Source organism: Chelonia mydas, chromosome 4 (assembly GCF_015237465.2).
Source record: "Chelonia mydas isolate rCheMyd1 chromosome 4, rCheMyd1.pri.v2, whole genome shotgun sequence".
Classification (NCBI taxonomy): domain Eukaryota; kingdom Metazoa; phylum Chordata; order Testudines; family Cheloniidae; genus Chelonia; species Chelonia mydas.
Genome location: NC_057852.1, coordinates 59,807,515 through 59,831,754, shown reverse-complemented (window position 1 = coordinate 59,831,754; position 24,240 = coordinate 59,807,515). Strand labels below are relative to the sequence as shown.

At 40.3% G+C, this 24,240-nt stretch overlaps 1 protein-coding gene and 1 long non-coding RNA gene across 10 annotated transcripts in view; one reads left to right on the top strand and one right to left on the bottom strand.

Annotated features, from left to right (window-relative positions):
• The window catches only part of ARFIP1 (ADP ribosylation factor interacting protein 1), an 85,547-nt gene extending 68,602 nt beyond the window's left edge, over positions 1-16,945 (bottom strand). For 2 of the 9 annotated variants that reach the window (XM_043545829.1, XM_043545830.1), the window contains exons 1-2: positions 16,556-16,945; positions 2,958-3,037 (exon numbers count right to left, since the gene is read on the bottom strand). In XM_043545829.1, coding sequence (XP_043401764.1) covers positions 2,958-3,037; positions 16,556-16,829 — 354 coding nt within the window. In that variant the 5' untranslated portion in view covers positions 16,830-16,945. Of the gene's footprint in view, positions 1-2,957; positions 3,038-15,488; positions 15,627-15,820; positions 15,959-16,555 lie in introns of those variants that run through there. The other 7 variants (XM_027833425.3, XM_037897407.2, XM_043545831.1 and 4 more) reach the window with 7 other exon arrangements.
• Positions 16,748-23,906, top strand: LOC122465665. The gene is made up of 3 exons (XR_006290658.1): positions 16,748-16,870; positions 21,071-21,172; positions 23,713-23,906. It is a non-coding gene; the product is annotated as an uncharacterized LOC122465665 (long non-coding RNA).
• The last annotated feature ends 334 nt before the right edge of the window (positions 23,907-24,240 follow it).

The window sequence follows — 24,240 nt, the reverse complement described above, 5'->3', positions numbered from 1 at the left end:
AGTTTTCCCATGATATTTCCCTCTTACAAAAAAAACAAACAAAAAAGAATCAAACCAAACCCAACAATGTTTACTGGATGAATATGTAGCTAAAAATACATTAAAGTGCACCACAAGCCCTAGGGCTCTGCAGTACATATTTAGGAGGTGTTTTAAATGCACTAGAAGTACTTGGTGAATAGACAGATAATCTGTCCCACTCCTATGAAAGAACATTAGGCCCAGAGATGCTAATCACTTGTCAAAATTAAGCCTTATTTTAAGAAACCTAAAAAACAGCTGAACTGTTTTTAAAAATTGCTCCAAAACTGAACTCTCATACACTAAGTCTCCATACAGACCACATTATGATAGAATTATGACCTGCTTCAACTTGAAATGGAATACTAGCTGTTATAGAAACCATTGGAGCCATCATGCCAATATATGTGGTACTGCAGTTTCTGGACAAGTCAAAATACTTTAATTTGTTATTCTATCAACTGTACAAGAGACTATATTCTTCGAAGAGATAGTTAGGTTGAGGTTAGAAGAGGTCGGGGTTGTTCCATATTGTCATGCAAGAGACATTAGTTTGATAGTGACCACATTTTGGATTACCAACAATTTGAGTATTAAATATTTTGCTCAAATGCCTTCCATCAAAGACTTCAAGTCACTTTACTCATATTAATGAATTATGCCTCTCAATTACTATTATATAGATGGTGGAACTGAAGTACAGTGATGTTTCCTGACCCAAACAATATATGAAGTCTGTAGCAAAACCAGGAAGCAAAAACAGCATGAAGTGGATGTATTTTGTGGAGATTTTCAGGTGGGGAAAACCAAAATACATCACAAAAATATAATGAGCAAAATCCCAATCTAGTCTCAGTGGAGAGTAATTTTTTGTTCAGCAGCAGGAGGGGGTGGCACAGTCGGAGTATTTGAGCAACTGAAAAGGTTCCGAAGAGTTCTGTGGAATCACAAACTTTTGCATGAACTAAATGCTAAAGAGGGATCTACATTAAATAGTGTCCCATTTTAAATTTTAAAATGGGTACTTTAATCCAAGACAAATACTAATTTAATCAATCTTTAATTACCATATTCTCTCTTTTGTCTGTTTATTAATTTGAATATATTACAAATTGAGGGTGAAATTCATAAACACCTACTTAATAAGTTGTTTTCATGTAACTAATACAAAATCAAAATGTAATCCGATTTACGGTTTGATTTTCAGCCACACTACCATGGGCAAGAACTTTCAAAGAGTCAACTTTACAAAACTATAGGTATGGGATACCCAGAAAATGAACAACAACTGATTTCCACAATATTTAGAACAACACAGATCTCCTTGTTTAAGTACAACAAAAACAGTTTCCAAATCAAATTATTGGCACTTCAGGGAATTCTATTTCATGAGCCATTACACGGTCAAACAAAAATATAACAAGCTGGACACGAGCCTTCACCTGGACAGAAAAGCTTTCTACCATTGGAGTAGAGCATTTTACGCATCATGCTCTCACAAAATGGCCTGAACCAGAAAGGTGCTGAGCCCTCGTTACTTCCATTAGGTCAGCTGGAGCAGAACGGGGCCTTAGATGAGTAGGCCCAAGACAGTATAAGTGGCATTGTCCCTACCATGGGATAACAAGATTGTACAGAATTACGGTTTAAGTTTACACGTTGTGCCTCATTTTCAGAGGTTATTAGTCCAAAAATAATATACATGTTAGTTCAAAGAAGAGATAGGGAAACTCTAGAACAGACACATTTAGGAAGAACATTCATTTTGTGACAGTTTTGCCTATCAACTGATGCACTCTTTTCTAAATTGTATTTGGCCCATTCTGTGATGGGGAAAATATGTTCAACAAAATCAACTGATTCACTATGGAAGCACCTTTATACGCAGCTGGGCACCCACTCAAATTCCCAAATCCTCTATGAATTAGTGTTTGACAAATACTTCCACTTTGTGGTCAAAGCCATGTCTGCAACAAGTGAGACTATTGCCCAAGTTCCCTGGCTTTTCACCACCAACTTTGCAAGATGAAATGGTCTCCCAGGAATTGAATTAGAAGTGCATTTTAGGTAACAGAAAGAAAAAAAATATATAAAAATTAAGTGTATTTAAAGTTTCTTGAATCAACTCAAACTATTCCACTTAATTAATATTGTCCACAGAATTACATATCTTCTCATGTCAGCTACATGGGAAAGGGATTGCAGTACATCCCACCAGTGGCAATGGGATGTGCACTATGAGTTTCCCCAAATTCTTCAGACTGACAAGTATTACGAGACATGCATAAGATGACTACACACTACTGTTATTTATCCCCTCAAGGTGGTCTTTTCTTTCAAGGGAAAATTTTCTTTTGACACTAAGTTGTTTGTTTACTTATCCAAACTCAATAATATTTTTGTCCTTTGACTAACAATGTCCAATATAGCCCTTTTCATCCTGAAAGATGCCGAAGTTTACTACCTTAATCATCAACTACAAGTGGTCAGAGTCTCTGTTTTAGTTTTCACTCTATGCAATGTCCCCAACTACTGTATCATGCTGAGGAACTAATCAAAGCAGACTGAGGGAAGACCATCATCTTTTTAATTACCAGTGCCTCTTCCTGCAGTACCTGTATGTTCCTTCTAGTCCCCCATCCCCCCTAAATCCATTTAGCTCATACAATCAAGTAGTAGCACAGCACAGCAGGAAAGTTGCTGGCTGACGTGATCCTCAATTATGGACTAAACTTAGTTTCACTGCTTCAGATGCAATAGGACAATCTGAAGCCAGACCCAGAATTAAAAAGGCCAGAATAGAAATCTAGCGGCACCACATGCATGTGTGCACACCCAAGAATTTTATTATGCATTACATTATGCATTTTTGGCAGTCTGAAACTGTTAGTGGGATTGGTTGATTTTACAATGTTACACAAATATCACCCAATCACCTCAGAGTCAGACTGGACCTCTTCTGTGGCTGGATGAGATTCATCAGCTGCTGCGGGATCATTGCTGTGTCCTGACATACCTGAAAATGAAATACGTTGAGCATGCATTAATTCTTATGCAAGCGATTAGATGTTGTACCTCACAGACATTACTGATGAAAATCAGTGAACTTTCAGAAAATATTAATGCCATGCTCCTTCTACATTAAAATGTAATTCTTCTAAATTCACTATATCAGATGCTATATAGTGGAATATTTTATAAAAGTAAAAGGGACAGTATCAATAACCAATTTTTAGCAGATTAATTAGTTTTAGCTCTTAGCTGCAGCAGCTAGATATGATCATAAGCACATTAGAGGTATTCAAGACAGATAGCATGATTTTGGTGTCCACCATCTGGGAAAACCACATAAAACATTAAGGGTATGTTTACATTGCAATGTAAGCCCAAGATTAATAGAAATCAAGTGAGAAGACACTTGGTTTGTTAACCTAGGGCCTGAGCACCTACACTCATTTGTAACCCCAGGTTGGAAACTGTTGAATCCTAGGTCCCAACCTAAGGCTCCAGAATCTACATTGCATTATGTGGGCCCCAGTCCAGCCATCCATATCCCAGATTCCCTAGCACCCTCCTAAAATGTGGCCACTCTAGCCCTTAGTTCATGGTGCAATGTGACAAAACTGGATTGTTCACTAAACTTGACTGTCCTGGACAAAGAAAGTCAGCCATGGGATCGTGGGATACTTTTGGCAGACTGCCAGAGCACGAGTCCAGTGGAGCTGCGTCTACATTGCAAAGAAATAAGGCTGGAACCGAGGGTCCCAGCTCGACTCAGGCTCAGACCTTCCACCCCCGTGCGGTCTTGAGACTCTGGGTCTAAACTCTGGATCAGCACGATGTGTGTGTGTACACAGAAATCGGAGGGGGGGGGGGGAGATTAGGCTTGAGCCAGAGTTCAAACCCCTGGTCTTACATTATTGTATAGACATACCTTAAGATGTTTTGAGGTAATAAGTGTTTAAGGCCATGTCTACACTACAAATTTATGTCGACTCAAGGTATGTTGGCATACAGCTGCTGTAGTTAATATATCACTTGTGCATGTGCATACTTGACTCCCTATGTCAGCGATGCATGTACTCACTAGGAGTGCTTGTGTCGATGCAGAATGTGGTGCACCATCAACAGGCATCCCGCTGTGCAACTCCCCACCATCAGCGCACTGACTTTTGGAAAGTTTTGGCAACGCCTGACGGGGCAAAATGAGTTATGCAGCTGTGACTGGGAGCATGCAATCAACTTCTCAGTTTGCAATTATCTTCATCCCATAATGGTATCAATATCCCATAATTTTTATGACTTTTTTTCAAAATCCCACAAACCTGCATGGCCCTCCTGGCTGTCCACCATCTCTGACAGAAGCATGGAGCCTGCACAGCTCTGCATTTTTGTCATGAACTTTGCAAGCACAGGGCATAAAATCCTGCAGCATTTCATAAACGTTGCAAGCACAAGGCGTATAATCCTGCAGCATTTCCAGAACTGCAAAAAGAACCAAATGAGTGGGGAGCATGATGATTCCTTGGAGGACAGACTGCTGTGGGACATAGTGAGAACCAATTCAAGGTTGTTGGCAGTATTCACCAAGCCGCTGCAGATGGTGAAGCACTGCTTTTCAGCCTGAGAATTTAGAACTGACTGGTGGGATCCCTTCGTAATGCACATTTGGGACAATCAGCATTGGCTGCAGAACCTTTGGATGCACAAGGCCACATTCCTAGATCTGTCCACTGAGCTTGGCCCAGGCTCCAGCACAGTGACACAAAAAAGAAAGCTGCACTGACAGCTGAGAAACAAGTAGGATTGCACTGTGGAAACTTGGAATACGCAATTGCTACCAGTCAGTCAGGAATCAATTTGCAATAGAGAAATCCACTGTGGGGGATGCAAGTGTGCAGGGCCATTAATCACATTCTGCTATGCAGGACTGAGACTCTCGGCAATGCGCAGGACATAGTGGATGGCTTCACAACTATGGGGTTCCCAAACTGCAGTGGAGAGACAGATGACATGCATATCCCTATTTTGGCAAAAAACCACCTTGCCACTGAGTACATCAACAGAAAGGGCTACTTTTCTGTGGTTATGAAAGCATTGGTGGATCACCAGCAATGCTTCACAAACATCAATGTGGGCTGGTCAGGGAAGGTGCATGACATGCATATCTTTAAGAACACAGAACTGTTCAGAAAGCTACAAGCAGGGACTTTCTTTTCAGACCAGCAGATTACCATTAGGAATGTTGAAATGGCAACACTGAGTCTGAGAAACCCAGCCTACCCCTTGCTCATGAGTCTGTACACCGGCCATCTCGACAGCACCAAGGAATGATTGACCCACTGGCTCAGCAGGTGTAGAATGACAGCTGAATGTGCTTTCGCTTATTTGACGAGTCAATGGTGTTGTCCACTCACAAGACTGGACCTCAGTGAGAAAAATATCCCAATGGTTAAAGCTGCCTGCGTGTCTTTCATAATATCTATGAAACAAATGGGCAAAGTGTCTGCCACTGTATGATTGAGAAGATAAAGGAAGACTTAAAGAAGATAAGGCCATTGTGGAGAAACTAAGTGAATTCTTTGCATCGGTCTTCACAGTTGAGGATGGGAGGGAGATTCCCAAACCTGAGCCATTCAAATTGATAAACTAAGCAATAAGAAGTCACCAGGACCTGATGGTATTCACCCAAGAGTTCTGAAGGAACTCAAATGTGAAATTGCAGGACTATTAACTTTGGTCTGTAACCTGTCATTTAAATCAACTTCTGTACCAAATGACTAGAGGATAGCTAATGTGACGCCAATTTTTTAAAAAGGACTCTAGAGGAGACCCTGGCAATTACACGCTGGTTAGCCTGACTTCAGTACTGGGCAAACTGGCTGAAACTATAGTAAAGAACAAAATTGTCAGACACATAGATGAACATAATTTGTTGGGGAATAGTCAACATGGTTTTTGTAAAGGGAAATCATGCCTTACCAATCTACTAGAATTCTTTGAGGAGGGTCAACGAGCATGTGGACAAGGGGATCCACTGGATATAGTGTACTTAGATTTTTCAGAAAGCCTTTAATAAGGTCCCCCACCAAAAGCTCTTAAGCAAAGTAAGCAGTCATGGGATAAGAGGGAAGGTCCTCTCATAGACTGGTAACTGATTAAAAAGACAGGAAAAAAAGGGTAGGAATAAATGGTCAGTTTTCAGAATGGAGAGAAGTAAATAGTGGTGTCCCCCAGGGGTCTGTACTGCTGGGACCCATCCTATTGAACATATTCAGAAATGATCTGGAAAAAGGGGTAAACAGGGAGGTGGCAAGATTTGCAGATGATACAAAACTACTCAAGATAGTTAAGTCCCTGACAGACTGAAGAGCAATAAAATGATTTCTCAAAACCGGGTGACTGGGCAACAAAATGGCAGATGAAATTCAATGTTGATAAATGCAAAGTAATGCACATTGGAAAACATATTCCCAACTACACATATAAAATGATTCGGTCTAAATTAGCTGTTACCACTTAAGAAAGTTGGAGTCCTTGTGGATAGTTCTCTGAAAACATCCACTCAATGTGCAGCGGCAGTCAAAAAAAGCAAACAGAATGCTGGGAATCATTAAGAAAGGAATAGAGAAAACAGAAAATATAATATTACCTCTATATAAATCCATGGTACACCCACATCTTGAATACGGTGTGCAGATGTGGTCACCTCATCTCAAAAAAAGATATATTGGAATTGGAAAAGGTTCAGAAAAGGGCAACAAAAATTATTAGGGGTATGGAACTGATTCCGTATGAGGAAAGATTAATAAGACTGGGACTTTTCAGCTTGGAAAAGAGATGACTAAGCAGGTATATGATTGAGGTCTATAAATTCATGACTGGTGTGGAGAAAGTGCTATTTACTCTTTCTCATAACACAAGAACTAGGAGTCACCAAATGAAATTAATAGGCACCAGGTTTAAAACAAGCTAAAGGAAAGTATTTCTTCACACAACGCACAGTCAACCTGCGGAACTTTTTGCCAGAAAATGTTGTGAAGGGCAAAACTATAACAGGGTTCAAAAAAGAACTAGATAAATTCAAGGAGAATAGGTCCATCAATGGCTATTAGCCAGGATGGGCAGAGATGGTGTCCCCAGTCTCTGTTTGCCAGAAGTTGGGAATGAGCAACAGGGAATGGATCACTTGATGATTACCTGTTCTGTTCATTCCCTCTGGGGCACCTGGCATTGGCCACTGTCTGAAAACAGGATACTGGGCTACATGGACCTTTGGTCTGACCCAGTATAGCTGTTCTTATTTTTAACAGTGAGCCAGAATAATGTATAGTGTTCGCTATCTGACCCTGCTCTTTTGTGGCCTATGTGTGGTGATTATTGTACACGTAGGAATATAACATTGTTAATTAGCCTATTAATTTTGTTTGTTACTGATCCTATGAGCTGTGTGACACCAAGCAGTAACTGGTAATTGGCTGCTTTCAGAACTACTGAGCACTAAGCAGCATATGTTGTGAAATAATAAAGATGAATTATGTTGCAAACACTACAATTTTATTCTGTAACAAAATCAGTGCAAAAGTTCTGAAATTTTAAATCAAATACATTATAAACTTAATAAAACTTAATAGAAGAGAATTTATGAAAGGGAAAGAACATTCATGTCCATTTCAGCTACACATACACCAACTGTAGGTTTCACAGGTCTGTGTATGTGAAGCTGTGATTGTCTTTCATATACTCCAGGGTGTGGTTTTAGAGGTAGTACACTAATCTCTGATGCCACATGGAATGTTGGGGGGAGGGAGGTATAAAGAGGCCCCAATATTGAATTATCAATGGGCTGCAAAGGGAGGAGAGACCACGATTGTTAAATGTGCAGGTCTACCAGAGTCCACATTATTTGTGTTTGCTGCCTGAGAAGCCATATTATGTTCTGATGCATCTCTCACTCCTTTACCTGCTGGGACTCCTGGCTCTCTCTCCTCTCCACTCTTTCCTTCTTCAGGCTGTCCACTATGTTCATCCTCCAGACTCTGTGCTCACAGTTTCTCTTCTAATTTGCCACTAAACCTTATTTCTTTCTCCATTATTTTGAGGAAGTTTGACCTCCTGTATAACACAGGCCATCGGACAAGATATCCATTCTGGGCTTGCAGTCAGTGAACCGTCCCAAGTCTCAGCCTTTTGAGCTAGCATGGGAAAGGAGCCTGTAGCTGCTACTACGGAGAATCAGACTACTGCCAAATAGCAGGAGGTCTGCATGCAAGATGCATCAGACCACTATCTGGGTTACATTCTGACAAGCCCTTTCAGCCTTAGCCTCAAATCCCAAATCTATTAGTCATGTAAAGCATAAAACAATGTCTGTAGTGGCATAGGAGCACAAACAAAAATTCTGCACAACCTCCCCAGGACTTTTACTGATTTTGTGACCATTCATAAAGCAGAAGGTGCCAATAGCATTTTGGCCTTTATCTTCTTAAAGTATGGTTCTACTTCGAAATTGGACTAAAAATGCCAGTTGTACCAAGGTCAACTTCCACAACAAATATGCACAGTTTACAAACAAAAAGGTGTGCTTTTTTAAATGTCAGCCCTTATTATTTATACTATGGTAGCACCTAGGGATCCCAACCAAGATCAGGGATCCATTATTCTAAGCTGTAGAATAAATATAAAATTGAACTGAAGTTATATTTCCTTAACCAAACTTCAGCTAGATGTTGTAAAAAGGCCCTGACTAGCAGGTAGGAGGAATCCCAAGAAAATAGAGTTTAAGACCAGAAGGAATGAAATAGGGATGATGTCTGGTTCAAACAACAATTAATGAGATAAAGCAACAATTATCCAACAGTGTGTTGGGACCCCAAAGTAGGTCACAAGCCCATTTTAATGGGGTCACTAGTGCTGGCTTAGACTTGCTGGGGCCTGTGGCCAAAGCCAAAGGCGGTGAGGCTTGGGCTTGCGCTTTGCCCCACTCCCCCCACACAACCAGGATGTTGGGGCTCTGGCAGGCTCAGGGATTGGTCCCACTTCCTGGGGTCATGTACTCTTTTTGTTGTCAGAAGGGAGTCATGGTGCAATGAAGTTTGAGAACCCCGACATAAGGGGCTCATGAAAAGAAGGCCTCCAATCAATAGGAGTGACTGCAGATGGTTTTAAATAAGACAAAAAGAATGTCTTAAAGGGAGCCAACATGGGCCTCCCCACCCCACGTACCAGTGTTAACAGAAAGGAGGGGAAGAGCAAGGAGGAAAAACCTTGGGTAGAAAGGAGGTTGTAAATCTTTCCTGGATTAAACCTGGAAATTAGGGTGAACTGTCTCAAATTGGTTGTTCTGTAAAGTGGTAATTGGCTAGGACATAATTTGTTTGTTAAAAGGCATAAAAAGAATTATGAATTTGAGGTTTCATTGTGAGACCCTACCTGATCATGCTGAAGCATGCCAGGATGACATGGTTTTCCCTTGGTCTGGCCTGGTGGGAAGTATCTTGATCACATGCTTAAAAATACTTTGTTACTATATTGGGTGCAGTAACTGCTTATTTTATAGGCTGTTAGACATGTTTAGAGCAATTGTATAAAATTGCATTTGACCATTGGACTTAAAAGGAATTTACAGTTAACTTAGTGTTTTGTGGTCTCCCATATTAACAATTCCAGCACAGGCACTATACATAGAATAAAACAGCCCCTGTCCTGAAACAGTTATGATCTAAATCAACAGAAGATAAAAGAGTTGATGGAAGGGATATAACATACAAGTAGGATGAACAATGTGATGGTCTACAATTGGCATGGTAGTTCCAAAATTTATATTTTGTTAGTTTTTTAAATATTTGGGGTGAAGTTTTTGGGAGTATGTCACATTCTGGGGTGCAATTCAGACCAGTGAAAGGGTGCGTCACTTCTTGTATTATAACCCTGAGTGACCCAAAATGCTTCTGCTACTAGCGGTTCTCTATCTGGGACACACAGCCAGCATGCACTTTGCGTTCTGTGTGTTGTACAGCTCTGATTCGACCACTTCGAGTCCAACAGCCTGCCAGTAGTTATCAGACACACTTTTGTCTTTACCAGATTTATGATCCTAACACTACCCCAGTCCTGATCTTCCCCCAGACCCATGTGCTCTGATATATCCAGCCCTCTCCCGCAACATTCGCTCCTTGAAGGACACAAAACGCACCAGCCTGCAACATTAACTGGAGTTAACATTCACTTTGGTACAGACACAGCACTGTTGGTTTATATTAATAATAAAATAAAGCAAAAGAAGATAGCATTTTAAGTGAGTTCAAGTATAACAGATGAAGTTAGAAATACAGAAGCAAATAAAAGTGCTAATGCTCATGTAAAAGTCTAAAACCTAATCTAGCAGGGTTTGGTTTGGGCTTTGTTCAAGACAGTCTCTCTCACCCAGTCTTCCAGTAAGATGGTAGCGGACTCCCCACCTCTCAGTCAGGATCTCTTCCAGAGGCAGAAAGTTGCGGGTTTCTTTGTCTTCTTAGGTGAACAAATACATTTGAGATTGTCTCCCCCTTTCTCTTATAGTCCAGTGAACCTCTGAAATGGATTCCTCTGAAGGTCACCCCTCACAATAAAGTTTATTCAAGAAGTGAGGAAGACGAGATGGAACCTGGTGGTGAAGGAGGCTCCATGCTCTATTCCCCCTGCCCATAGCTGGAGTTTGCTAAAATGCAAATTGTTCCGTTTCCTGCACTCTCCTCCCCCCAGCAACTGTCTTGATGGTTCTGTTTATTACTTCCATGTAAATTGAGATAAACACACAATTCTTTGTTTAGGCTAGGCCTGTTTAACAACCTTTTCCTAGGCAGGGCTGTCTGGTTTTGAACAAGTATTACCATAAGGGGGAATTCACAACTGTACATATAATGTTGCTACATTACATTTTACCATATTACTGACCAGTGATTTATGAGTGTTCAGATGATACCTCATCAGGTGTCTTTTGTACAAGACTATATCATGTGTAAAGGTGTGAATACAGGGTGCTTTGAGTCACAAAGTACATTAGTGGAAAAGAGAAACAAAGTGAAGTAGAGGAGAAACTGAAGGGAGGCGGAAAGAAGAGGTGTAGGAGGGGGCTAGTGGAATGAAGGTGAAGAAAAGAGACAGTGAGGAAACTGGAGCAAATATCCAATCAGCAGAGAGAAAAAACATCCAGAGTAAAAGCTGCAAAAACCAGCCAGATACTCGTGCAAGTGTCCAAAGTCCTAGCTGCAGCTGTTTCTCTCTACTCCTGCCACTCAGTTTCATGTTGGCTTCTCTCATAAGTCTCTCTTCGCCATGCTCCCAAGGCTGTCAGAAGGGCAGCATGAGGAGATGTCTGCCCTGGAAAGGAGACTAAACTTGCAAACTAAAACTGGGTTCAGAGGTCAAGGTAGATTCTTCACCAGTCACTTGTAACAAAGGTTATAAAGGTCAATTATGTCCTGCAGTCACCTCCGTAAACCCTTAGTCACTGAGGACATAATTTGAAGACGTATACAAACCCTATTTACACTGATGTAAATCACTGGAACTGTAGACACTTCTGCATTATGCATAAATAGAAAATGAACCTGGATTTCTCTTAACTGTCGTCTGTACGGCCTAACAAGAGTTAAGCACTTGCTTTTGATGCTAAAGCAAGCAAATAGCTCTCTAATACACACAAGGAACAGTTCCGTAGATGTAGAGTAATGTAGTGCTATTTTTACATGATCACTTTTCATAATAGAACTGCACTTGAAAACTGTAATCTGAAAAAATTTCCATATAGCTGAAACCTACAAATGATACTGCACTGTTTGAGCAACCTGTGAGGTAGACAGCTGATCTTTAAAAAAAATAAATCAAGACTGCCAATAATCTTTGGTATAATGAAAGGTGACATGCCCTGTGTAGAGTAAACCTCCTAGCATTCCACATTTACTTACCTTCACATCAGATACAGAAAGTGCCAGTTAAATAAAGCAGTACTAGTTATCTTCATATCATATTTCAACTTTCCAATTTGTGTGGAATGTTTTATTTACATAAAGTCTAATCATGAGTAGTCAGGTGGTCCATGTGATGTGTAAAGTAAGGTAACAGGCAAGATATAGAAAACCTGGGGAAATAAATTATCTAAATTATATTACGTTGGGCTGACCCATTACCTTATTTTAGAAAGGTAAATAGAATTATGCAAGATCACCTACAGAATGAGCAGCATTCATGACAAAAGCAAGAATACTAGCTTCATTCAGAACGGTCTTTGCAAGCAAACTAAGGATTATTTTTGCTCTTACTGATCCAAAAGCCATATGAACTACTTCAATAAGTAATGCAAATAGGTACTTGCAAACATTAAGGACTTACCACTAGAAAAGGTTCCCCCCCCCAGTCTGCTGCTGGTAATAGCTCACCTTACCTGATCACTCTCGTTACAGTGTGTACGATAACACCCATTGTTTCATGTTCTCTGTGTATATAAATCTCCCCACTGTATTTTCCACTGAATGCATCCGATGACGTGAGCTATAGCTCACAAAAGCTTATGCTCAAATAAATTTGTTCGTCTCTAAGGTGCCACAAGTCCTCCTTTTCTTTTTACCACGAGCTGATCACTACATAAGTGTCCCCATACAACTCTGCTTATACTCCACTTTTGGCCTGTAATATTTCTGCCATATGTGAATGTCTTTGATGGGGATAAGTTTCCACTAGGGATTAGGAGACTAATAAACTCATTTTGAACATGACTAAAACACAAGACTACAAATCCAGAGACATTAACTCTGTCATGCTGTGTGACCTTGGTCAATCTCTGTCTGCATTTTACCAAATGTAAAAAGGGTGTTCTGGGTGACACTTACCTCATTTATAGCCATACTCCAACCATATATGTTTAATTTAAATAGAAAATAAATCAGAGATCTCCCATTCAAACAAGGGGTTTGCTCTTAATCGAGTCACTTTTTTTTGGTTAGTGATTGACACACATGGCAGTGAGGAAGACTGGATTCCAAACCACTTCTTTGTTCTCTTTAAGGACATTGACCACCAACTTACCACAGACTTCACTAATGCATGAATTACCAAATTGGAAATACAATACTACCTCTCTGGCTGAATGGTGCTTGTTACACAGCATATTTTTATTTGAGATTATTTTCTCAATCTGCTGTGCAAAGAACATGTAACACCGTATCTAACAAAATTTGTAAGTACTAATGCAAAGTGACTGATTATCCCATCCCTACTTCATTGTTCGACCTTTCTCGCTAATAAAAAAACATTGAGTATCGCTGAAAAATGTTGTCCTCAAGTGACTTTTTAAGTTTCAGATATTTAAATTTGCATCTCAGAGTCCATTCTTCAAGTGCCGTTTGTCCAAGATAAGCAGAGCTCCTCCAATCTACCTTTCCAATAAACATTGGCTTGCCAAATGTCTCAGAGCACAATAAGGCCACCATTTACACTGCAAAAACAGTAGTATCAAAAAGAGCAGTAATAACACAGTTGTCCACTGACATGATTAAAGCACACTTGAGTTCAACAGTATAGATGGAACCTAAATGCTTAAAGTTCCATCTGAATTCTTAAAATGAGGAATCCTTTAACACTGTCAAGGACAACAGACACTGTTGTATTTCCAAGGTAAACTGTGTCTAAGTACTCTGAAAAAAGCTTCAAAAGTATTACCTTTTTTCTTATTTTGAAAGACTGTCAAAGGAAATATAAATTTTGGCTGTCCCATGGATTTAACAAGTTCACTTCCGTACTTCAACAGAGCCACAACTATCAGCCACCTGCTCTGGTTCATTCTACTGTAGACAGGCAACCTAATTTAATTGGCGAAAACACCTTAACTACCTAGCAGAGTGATATAAAAAAGAGCATGCTGCCACTTGGTTAAATGAACTGGTAATACTGTGATCGAGGCACAATTACTCCTGAACAACTAGAGCACAAAATTTGCAATTCCCCAAGGACCATTCACTTCTTTCTACCTAACACATGTCAAACACAGGCCGATTAAAAATAATGTACCGCTGTCCAACTTCATCCTCTCCCAATCACTGCCTATCTCTCCTTCACATAGAAGGGTTGAAACTGTCAGCCCCAATAAAATGGCTTTTGAACAATAAGCCATTGAGCTACAAACCACAAAATAATCTCTTCCTCAAGCCCACTCCAGTCATGAGTGCAAAACCACAACTTGGAAAGATCATTGGTGCTGAAAGCATTTCTACTGACTAAGTGTTTAGGCCACAAGATATAAATAAAATCGTGGATGATATTCCCATTTGAAATCATGGGTGATCCTGCGGATGGACACAAACCATTTAATGCTGTACGGTATTCCCCCCCTGCACCCATTTTGTCACTTTGTAAAGCTCCTCAATAGTGCTATAAAACAAAACAAATATTTGTTCTGCATCTTCCCTGAGGTTCTTCCTCCCAGTGAAGTCAGAAGGTGTGTTGCGTATTACACTGCGACTAGTTTCCAATTTTACATTCAAGAAGCATCCCACTTTCTGTACGGTTACAACTAGAATCTCAATCACAAGAGTGCTCCCTATGTCCTCCAACACATGTGAGAAAGCTGCAGGATTTCTGAGCAAATGGAAGGTGACAGATGTTGGCAATTCCAACTCCTTATAGGAGCTAGGAAAGTGGGGAGGAAAGTGAAGGACTGAAATACAATGACCTAACACCACTGCAATGCAATATCAGGACTCTTTACCCTGACATGTGACTCCACCAGATGACAAAATGGTTCTCCAGATCTTCAAGTGAGAGTATGAGTGTTGTACACCGAGAAATTGAAACTTTTATTTTAAACTGAAAACTACCAAGAACTGGTCATAATTTCCTCAATAAGCCATTTAAAAAAAACTGCAAACATACAAGGGGAGGGCAAGTCTTATCTAAACAGACTTTTGAAAGAGGTAACATGTCTTTCACACAGTTTGCTGCAAATTATGGCTTGTATCATTTCCTCTTGATGCTTTCCACACTTTATTTCTTACTACCATGTAATCAATGTGGTAAGTGGCTTTTTTTTCTTGTGGTTAAACAGTGTGTGGAAACAAAGGATCAAAACAAATGACTATTTTAAAAAATCTTGTTTTTTCTTTTCACTTACGTTTATTTCATTTTTAAACAAACAACCAGTTAAACATTCATTTATTTAATCATTTCAAATAAGCCTCTAGATGCCAATTATTATTGAAAATTGCAAGGCGGTAAAAGTTAGCTAAAAATAAAAACTAAAAATGAACACCAACAGCAACTAACAACCGGAGTCCCTCTGCAGATCCTCTGCAGCCCACCGAGGCGCTCGCGGGTTGCCGGTCCCTGGGGAATAACCCGGGATACGCGGATGGCAGCCCGGGTAAGGGAAAGTGTGTCAGGATCAAGCTTTCGTTGCTGACAGGCGTGCAGCGATGACGGGGAGTGGGACCTACCTTCAGGGAAGCGCCGCCGCTGGGAGCGCCGGCACCTGGGCCGAAGGACGCGGCACCGGGAAGGGGGCTCGCGGGTCCCGTGTCGGACAAGGAAGCAGCTTCCCGGCCTCCGCGCCGAGACGTGACACGTACACAGCAAAGCGGGGGGGAGGGAAAGCGGGCGCTACTGCCCGGCTCCCCGCCCACTGCCCGCGAGCTGCGCCTTGCGCGGACAGCAGCCGCCGCTCGCCCCGGAGCGCAGCGCTAGGAACCGCCACCGCCCCCCCGAGAGAGGCTTCCAGCACCTGGGCCCCGCACAGAGCGCTGCCCAGCCCCCCGCCACCTCCTCTCACCTGCCAGGGGCGCCGCTGCCCGGCCCTGCTCCGCGGTGGGCGGACGAGGGACAACTGCTGTCACGCCCGGCGGGGAAAGGGGCGGCTCTAGCGGGCAAAACAGGCTCCAGGGCCAACGTCTGCACCTTTATTTCTTCCTTCTCCGGCACCAGCGGCAGCCGGAAGTGCTTGGCCGGAAATGGGGCAGCGGTGGCCTCTCTATGGCCATGACGTCGAAAAGTCACTCTAGCCAACAATGTCCATTTCTATGGTGTCGCTACCTCCATGCAGCGACCATAGCAACGACATCCGGGGCCCCGCCCCTTCACCGGCTTCCGCGGCGGCCTGTGGGTTCGGCAGGGGACAGAAGCGGACTCCCGGTGCGGGACGTCCGGTGGCGGCTACACCCGCACACCGTGAGCCCCTCCCCACTCCGCTCGGGGCAGCCGAGCAGGGAGCGCGGCGCAGCCTCCCCCGCCCCAAGAGAAGAGCGGGGGCGGGCGGGGCTCCGGGGGGCTGGGACAGGACAGGGGCGCTGGGTGTGCCCTGGGGGGTCTCTCGCTGACGCTCGGGGCGCGGGCGGGTTCCTGCCGGTGCATGTCGCCGCCCGGCTGCAGCGCTGGGCTCAGCCAGACTGAGCGGCGCCCCTGACCCACAGGGCAGCGAGCGAGCTGCGCTGTCTGGCAGGGCCCGTCCGCTGCCCCGCGGGAGGCGCTGGGAGGCGCAGAGGTGTTAGACTCCCCGCCCTCTGGGTACCTGGTGGGCTGGGGGACACCGTGCCGGGGGAAGGGCCCTTGCTCCGCTCCCCAGCCAGGTAGCAGCTGCTCTCGCTGCCTCCTCCCCCTTCCGTGTGCGGGGTCAGCGAGAGAGAGACACGAAGCGAAGGTCCGTGTCCATTCAGCGGACAAGAGCGGTTACGTGGGGGCGTGTTTGTCCCGTTCGCAGTGTGGGCCCAGCTGCTGCAGGGTTCTCCAAGTCTCCAGGTTATTGTCAGCACCTTGAAAGACTCAAGTTGGCAACATGATAACATCCCTTTGACGCCCAAATGAAATCCAGGGGGCCTGTGATTAGGTAAATGAAAGAAATTCTGCTAATGTGCTTCCTCTCTTCTTGTTTTAGTGGCCTGAGGTGAAGAAAACAGTTGGCCTCGAGGAAACCTGCTGCCAGCAGCAAAGTCTTTCCTAGGGTTTAGCATGAGAGCGACTTTAGCACTTGGGATGGTCCTGCACAAAAAGAATAACAGACAGCTCTGCATCCATTAAAAAATATTCTTTGTCCATACAGGAAAGGGCACTGGAGGCCACTTTCTTATGGACTATGTTCTCTTCTTTGAATTAGTTCCTAGGTGTGGTCAGGGATTATAACGCACCAGAAATAAATCAGCAGCACTGAAAGGTTTTTATATCTATGTCAATGAAGTCATCCTCCCCCCCCCCCCCCACCACTCCTTGCTTTTCAGTCTTTGGGGGTAGGGGGCATGAGGGCAGTTTCCCAGAATGAACCTGAAAGGAACTTGTAATCATCGTGTTAATTTGTATAAATACTAACCTAGTTTTTAGACTCTTTCTAGATAAATACATTCAAAGGAGACGTAAGAGAGGCTAAATTGCTATTAATGTACTGATAGTATCCAGGAAGATACCAGTGACTTTACCACATCAGCATTCACAATGTGAGGACTGTGACATCAGTCTATATACTTGAAAACTAATCTAATAAAAGAAGCTGATATCAGAAAGGACTAGAAAGAGTGTTTGTGTGTGTGTGTGCTTATTTGTAAAAGAGTACAGGATACCATGGCAGAGACTTCAGTGGATCGCTCGTCTTTACCTGTAATAAGGAAAAAGAAAAGTTTATCCATTGAGGAAAAAATGGACATAATAAATGCTGTGGAAAGTGGCAAGAAAAAAGCAGACATTGCAGCAAAATACGGCATAAAGAAAAATTCATTGTCTTCAATTATGAAGAATAAAGATAAGGTTCTAGAAGCTTTTGAGTCCTTACGATTTGATCCTAAAAGAAAAAGACTAAGAACAGCTTTTTATACAGATCTGGAAGAGGCATTAATGAAGTGGTACAGAATTGCTCAGTGCTTGAATGTACCAGTAAATGGCCCAATGTTGCGTTTCAAAGCTAATAATTTTGCTCAGAAATTTGGACATAGTGATTTTAAGTGCAGTAATGGCTGGCTTGATCGTTTTAAATCAAGATATGGTTTAGTATTCAGGTCTCAGTCTACAGAACCTGTGGCTACTACAGCAGATACTTTAACTGTTTGGTACCAAAATGTTCTTCCTTATTATTTAAATGATTATCAGCCAAAAAATGTGTTTAATGTAAAGGAGACGGGATTGTTTTATCGGATGTTACCTAATAATACTTTTGCATTTAAGGGGGAAACTTGTTCTGTTGGCAAACTAAGCAGAGAGAGAATAACTGTAGTGATTGGAACAAATATGGATGGCTCTGAGAAACTTCCTTTGCTTGTTATTGGCAAAAATAAAAATCCGCACTGCTTTAAAGATGTAAAGTCGCTGCCTGTGGATTATGAGGCAAATGATATGGCATGGATGACCTCAGAAGTATTTGAACAATGGATGCATAAACTTGATGAAAGATTTCAAGCACAGCAGCGGCGAGTAGTATTTTTTGTTGACTCTTTCCCAGCTCACCCAGAGGTAAAGAATCTAAAGTCTGTTGAACTGGTGTTCTTTCCTCCATGCTCATCATCCAAATTTATAGCTATGAAACAGGGAGTTATAAGAAGTCTGAAAGTCAAATACAGGCATCGTCTTATCAAGAGATTTATAGACTGCGTAGAAGGTAGTAAAGAGTTTACATTGACTCTACTGGATGCAGTTGATATGTTGCACCTATGCTGGAGGAATGTAACTCCAGAGACTGTTGTTAAAAGTTACAAAGAAGCAGGATTCAAATCACAAACAGGGGAAAATGGTGACACAGACAGAGAGATTGAAAGTGGTTTAGATTTGATTGCACATGCATTGGCAGCTGGGGTAAAGTTTCCAGAAGGTTTATCTTTGGAGGAGTATGCAGCTTTGGATGATGACTTGGTAACATGTGAAATGCCCACAAATAATGAAATGATATGGACCAAAGAAACCGCTTCAGTTAAAACTGATATGTTTGTTTATGATGAAGAGGAAGAAGAAGGTGATGGATATCCAGGAATTGAACAGCCTTTGCCATCAAAAAATGAGGCTCTGACTGCTTTAGATACTCTTCGAAGGTTTCTCAGAAGTCAAGACATGAATGAGTCTCTTCATAATTCCCTAGCAGATCTAGATAATTTTATTCAGCGTGTAGCATCTAAATGAGGGTTTATCCAAGTATGAAAGCATTTAAATGGAAAAACTAGTTATTTAGCCAGTTAAAAACCAAATAAAAACCTGTGGCACAGTTCTGTGGTTTGCTTTGCAAACATATGTAGGTATGACGAATACAATTTAAAATAATGGAGCTCTGAACTGAGGTCTTCCAAGTATATGGGGATGATAAACTAAAATTGGGTGGGAAGAGGGGTAACCAACCTTTGCGTATTCTTGGGCCTTTTAACTTGATAACTGTGGAAGGTACAAGAAAAGTAAAAAATGATTTTCCAGTTCATAACTTGAGGCAGATATTGAACTGGCAGTTTGTTCCCTTTTTATTGATTCTCTCTCTCTCTCTCTCTTACACACACACACACACACACCACACACACTTCCACTGAAGTTAGTGGGAGTTGGTATTGTATTTCAATAAAGGACTTTTACTCTGTTTTAAAATACAAACAAAAAAAAAGTTTGATCTCTTAGATTACTAAGGCTTTTTTAAATGTAGAACTTTCTTCTTGTTAAAGAATCCTAGTGATGATACGTAGATATCAGAATTTGTTTTTTAAATGAGAAACTGTGGAAAATTGGTGCTTGTTTTATTTTTAAAAGATATGTTTGACCTGGATCTATATGAATAGCACAACCATACACCAATGTTTAAACAAAAACAAATTTGACTCTATTTGATGGATTGTACATCCGAGTTCAAAATGGAGACCCATTTCAATCTTTTGATATCTGAAATTTGGGTTTGATGTAGACCCTTCTACACTATGTACTTCTATATTTTTCTGTGATAAATAGAACAATTTAGGATTAGTTTATACAGTATCTGCATTTTAAATCTCACAAAACTCTTACGTTTACTGTAGTTAGTAACAGTATTGATATAAACCAAGTAAAGTACGTAAATTTTTATTTGTGAAATATGTAGTATGGAGGCTTTATCTAAACTAGGATTTTATGCACCAGTGCAAACTCATAATGTGCATGTGGTTTGAATTGGTGCAATTTACAGTGTGGTAAATTACATTGCGCTCCTAAACTGAGCCTAGAGTAAAGTGCAGCTACATGAGTAGCCAAAATCCCACTGTAGATGAGGTCTAGCATTTGTAAAAGTTAAAAACAAAATGTTCATTTTTAAGCATATTGTAGATATATTACTTTAGCAAAATATTCATATTTTTAAAGTCAATAACTTTTATGTTTTTCTGATTTCTGAGAAAATACTATATTTTACAGGAGCACTTTAGAAAACCTAAGTTATATAGAATCTATTGCTGGAGCTAGTATCTAAACCTTACTCCATGTTTTTTAAAATTCTTGGTATTTTAAATGTGCTGTTTGGAAATTAATAGTTTGAGTAAGACTATATTTATGTTACATTTATAGGATTCTGTATCCAATTGTAAATACAATGTTTTCTGGTAGCAGGGATGTATCAAAATGTTACCTTACAAATCATGATGTTCCTTTTCATGTGACAGATTTCCTATGGCTAAATTTTATGAATCTTTCATGAGAATTGTTATCTACAACAGTATTAATTATCTACTTTTTGGTTTCTTGTTACAAAATGACTAAGAGTTCTATCAAAAATATAATTGGGCTCTTTTTCTGAATGACAAATACAGTCAACATCTTACCCAGAGATTTATAGATTATGTGGAAAATGCATCCTGCTCCATCATCCTCTTAGAATGCTGTTGGAAGAATATAGATTTTTGTGACTTGTAAATTGGGAGGATCGGTTGTGTCTGTCACTAAATGCTTTAGACCCAACATTTAGAAAACATTACTTCTTATGCAAGCTAAGGCTATTTTAAAGCTACAGAAAATGAAATGTTAAATACCATAAAACCTGGGACTAATTTTCCTTTAATATTATTATGATTTGAAGCTTGTCAAATACTTTGATATATGTTTCCCTTAGTGTGGCTCCAATTAAAGCAAAATCCCAGTGGCCTTGATCCTGCAAGCCAATCTACCGAGCAGACCCTGCAGCTGTGACTCATTGATGTCAGTGGGTCTCCAGGTGGGTGCAGGGACCACATGCTTGAAATGCCTGGCTAACTAAGGAACCTGACCTTGCTTCCTTCTAAGTCAATGGCAAAATTTGCATTAACTAAATGGAGCAGGCTTGTACGCTAAATAGTGAAGATGAATTATCTTTATTGCCAGATGTAATAAGTGAGGGATGTAAAGGGGGCATGAACGCAACAGAATTTTTATTAACCCAAGGTCTTGTAGAATAGTTGCAATCTTTCTAAACTGATTTAGAAGATCAGGAGAAACTGAAATAAGCAGGTCTGTGAACACCTAAACAAGCAAAGATAATGGACAGCAATAGGCACTATAATAATGTTTTACTGAAATAATTTTATGCAGAATAGTAGCCTAGTAGCTCTTATAATTATAATTGGGATTTTTGCTATTTTGTGCAGGGGTAATGTGTGACCGTGGGAAATATCAGAAATTCAGGGATTTGAAAAGTCTGAGTTTATTCATGCTAACAAAACAAGGCAGGAGCAAGAAATAACTTACTACTTTGGCCTTAGACATTGAAAGTGAATTGTAAAACTTTCATTTAAAAAAACCTCTCAAGAGTCCATATTTTTGATATAATTTAGAACTCAATATTTTCAAACCTCTTTTTTCATGTTGAGGCCAGCTAGAGAACTCTTACATTGAAATATTTTTGAAGTTAACCACATTAGGCTTGAGTAAAATTTTCAAAAGTACCTAATTGACTTAAGAGCCAAAGTCCCATTTGAAAACGAGATTCAAACTTTTAAGTCAGATGCTTTGGAAAATTTTACTCTTGCTCTCAGAACACCAGCCAACACAAAAGTGAGAATGCTGCCACTGCCTAGCAACAGACTAGTAGCAGAACTTGCCAATCAAACTGAACAAATTTATTGTCATTTCATTTCTGTTCACTTTTTAAATTCTTTCATATAGTAAAATCTACACTGTTCACTACTGTATGTAGACTTAAAAATTACAAATATTTGTTTTTCAAATAATTTGAGATTCTGTATAGAAACTTAAAACAGATTCAGCTGTTGTTTCAAGTGGCTGCAATATGATCAACTGTTTCAGCAGGAAAATATTTTTCGAGTCTTGAGTGGTAATGGTGAAAAAGGAATTTGAATATGTAAATATATTTTTAACTTTAGTCCACATACACACTCATGTATGGATATATTTTAAATTGCTTAATGTAAATCTGCCAAGCACATAAAGACTCTTCATTTTAAAAAGGGGAGAGGATGAAGGGAATTGTGGCTTCAAACTGAAAAATGTTTGAAATTATGAACATTTATATAAAAGGCAGTTTGCTTGACTGGTCATTCTCTCTATTAGGCTACTATTTTATATATTTGTACATTTATTCCTCCATAGTCATCCTCTTGCTTTAGCCTTCCATGAGTTGATGATTTTGTACTGTGAGATTGCACTTTTCAATTAAAAAAAAATCAGGTCTGCCACAGTCAGTACCATATCCTCACTGGTAGTCAGGTAAGAAGGGAAAGGGAGCAATCTTAAGAACATAATTTCAATAACTTGCAAACAAGGCCAGAAAAATAAGAAAAAAAAGTAAAGGTATGTTTGATATACTTGAAAGCCTTCTCCAGCTTAAAAGTCCTTGTTTAAACTGGGTGTTTCAAGTTAAATTTACTTTCTAAGACCACATCCGCAGTAGAAAATTTTAGTAAAAATAACCCATTGGGGGGATTTTATTCTTGTGGCACATTTCTGCAAGGTTCTGAGAGGTTCTAAGAATGCACAACTCCCTTTGAAGTTACTGGGACTTGAGGATAGACATCAATATCTGGACTCTAATGCTTTTGGGAAATTATTTGGAGAAATTTTCTGTGCATCCAGGGATCAACAAAACAGAGTGAAGCAGCTTGTTTGAGAAATGTAGCCATATGCTCCCATGTACCAGAGAGATGTAATATTCTGACAGCTAGGTAAGCTGGAAGTAATAGATCAGTAGTACTGGTTTTTATTATATATTAGCATATATAAGTCTTGAGAGCCACTTTTTTAAAGGTACAAAATTTTGTCCATTATGTTTTTAGTTGAAAAATACTACAAATTGTTAGTCCTTCTGTGTACAGTAGAAAACATCACTTATATGCAAGTATAGATTTGAGTGACGTTGATATAGTTTTTCTGTGTTCTTTCTGAGGCACTGAAAAAAGGAGATCGTTCAAGTAACCTGTATTTTACACCAAAACCTCACTAAATTTGTCACTGTGATTACTCGTGTTCTCAACTGTAAATTAGTTTAAATTGTAACAACCACTAAACATTCTCAACATTGGGCTTAAGAGAAATGTTGAACACGTGCTGAGTACCCTGAAGCCTACTTCTGTAGCCTTGAACAAAATGCAGGGAAATAGCTGTTTTATTGCTGATGCTGTTGAAATTTGGAAGGAACTGAGTGAGATCTGAAAAAGAGAAATATGCAACGACAGAGTTAAATTACAAGCATTAAAAGAACGAATGGGACAAGCATGATCTCCAGCTCATTTTCTTGTCAATATTCTCAATACTTGGTACCAGGGTCAAACCTTAACTGCTGAAGAAGAGGAGTTGGCTATGACATGGACATCCAGCAATCATCCGTCCATAATGCCAGTTATAATAAACGTCAGAGGTAAGGGTGAACCATTCAAGAAATATGTTTGCTGATGATGTTTTAAAGAAAGTCCCACTAGTGAACTGTTGGAAGTCACTTAAGCACTTGGATTCAGAGACTGTTGAAGTGATAATCTCACTTTTAACAGCAGTAGCTTCTTCTGCTGGTATAGAAAGAATATTTTCTTCCTTTGGACTAATTCATTCCAAACTGAGAAATCGTTTGGGATCTGAAAAAGCAGGAAAGCTTGTTTTTCTTCTCCAGATTATGAACAAACAGGAAAATGAAGGAGAAGACGACTGAGTTAGCTGCAGAAGCCAATATTTTAAGTTTCTCATGTTGACTTGGCTGACAGTCGATTTAATTTTTGTTTTGTTTTTTTAAATTCTTTTAATTATTTTAGTTAAAAACAATTTTAACAAAAACAAACCTGATTTTGAAAAACTTGAATG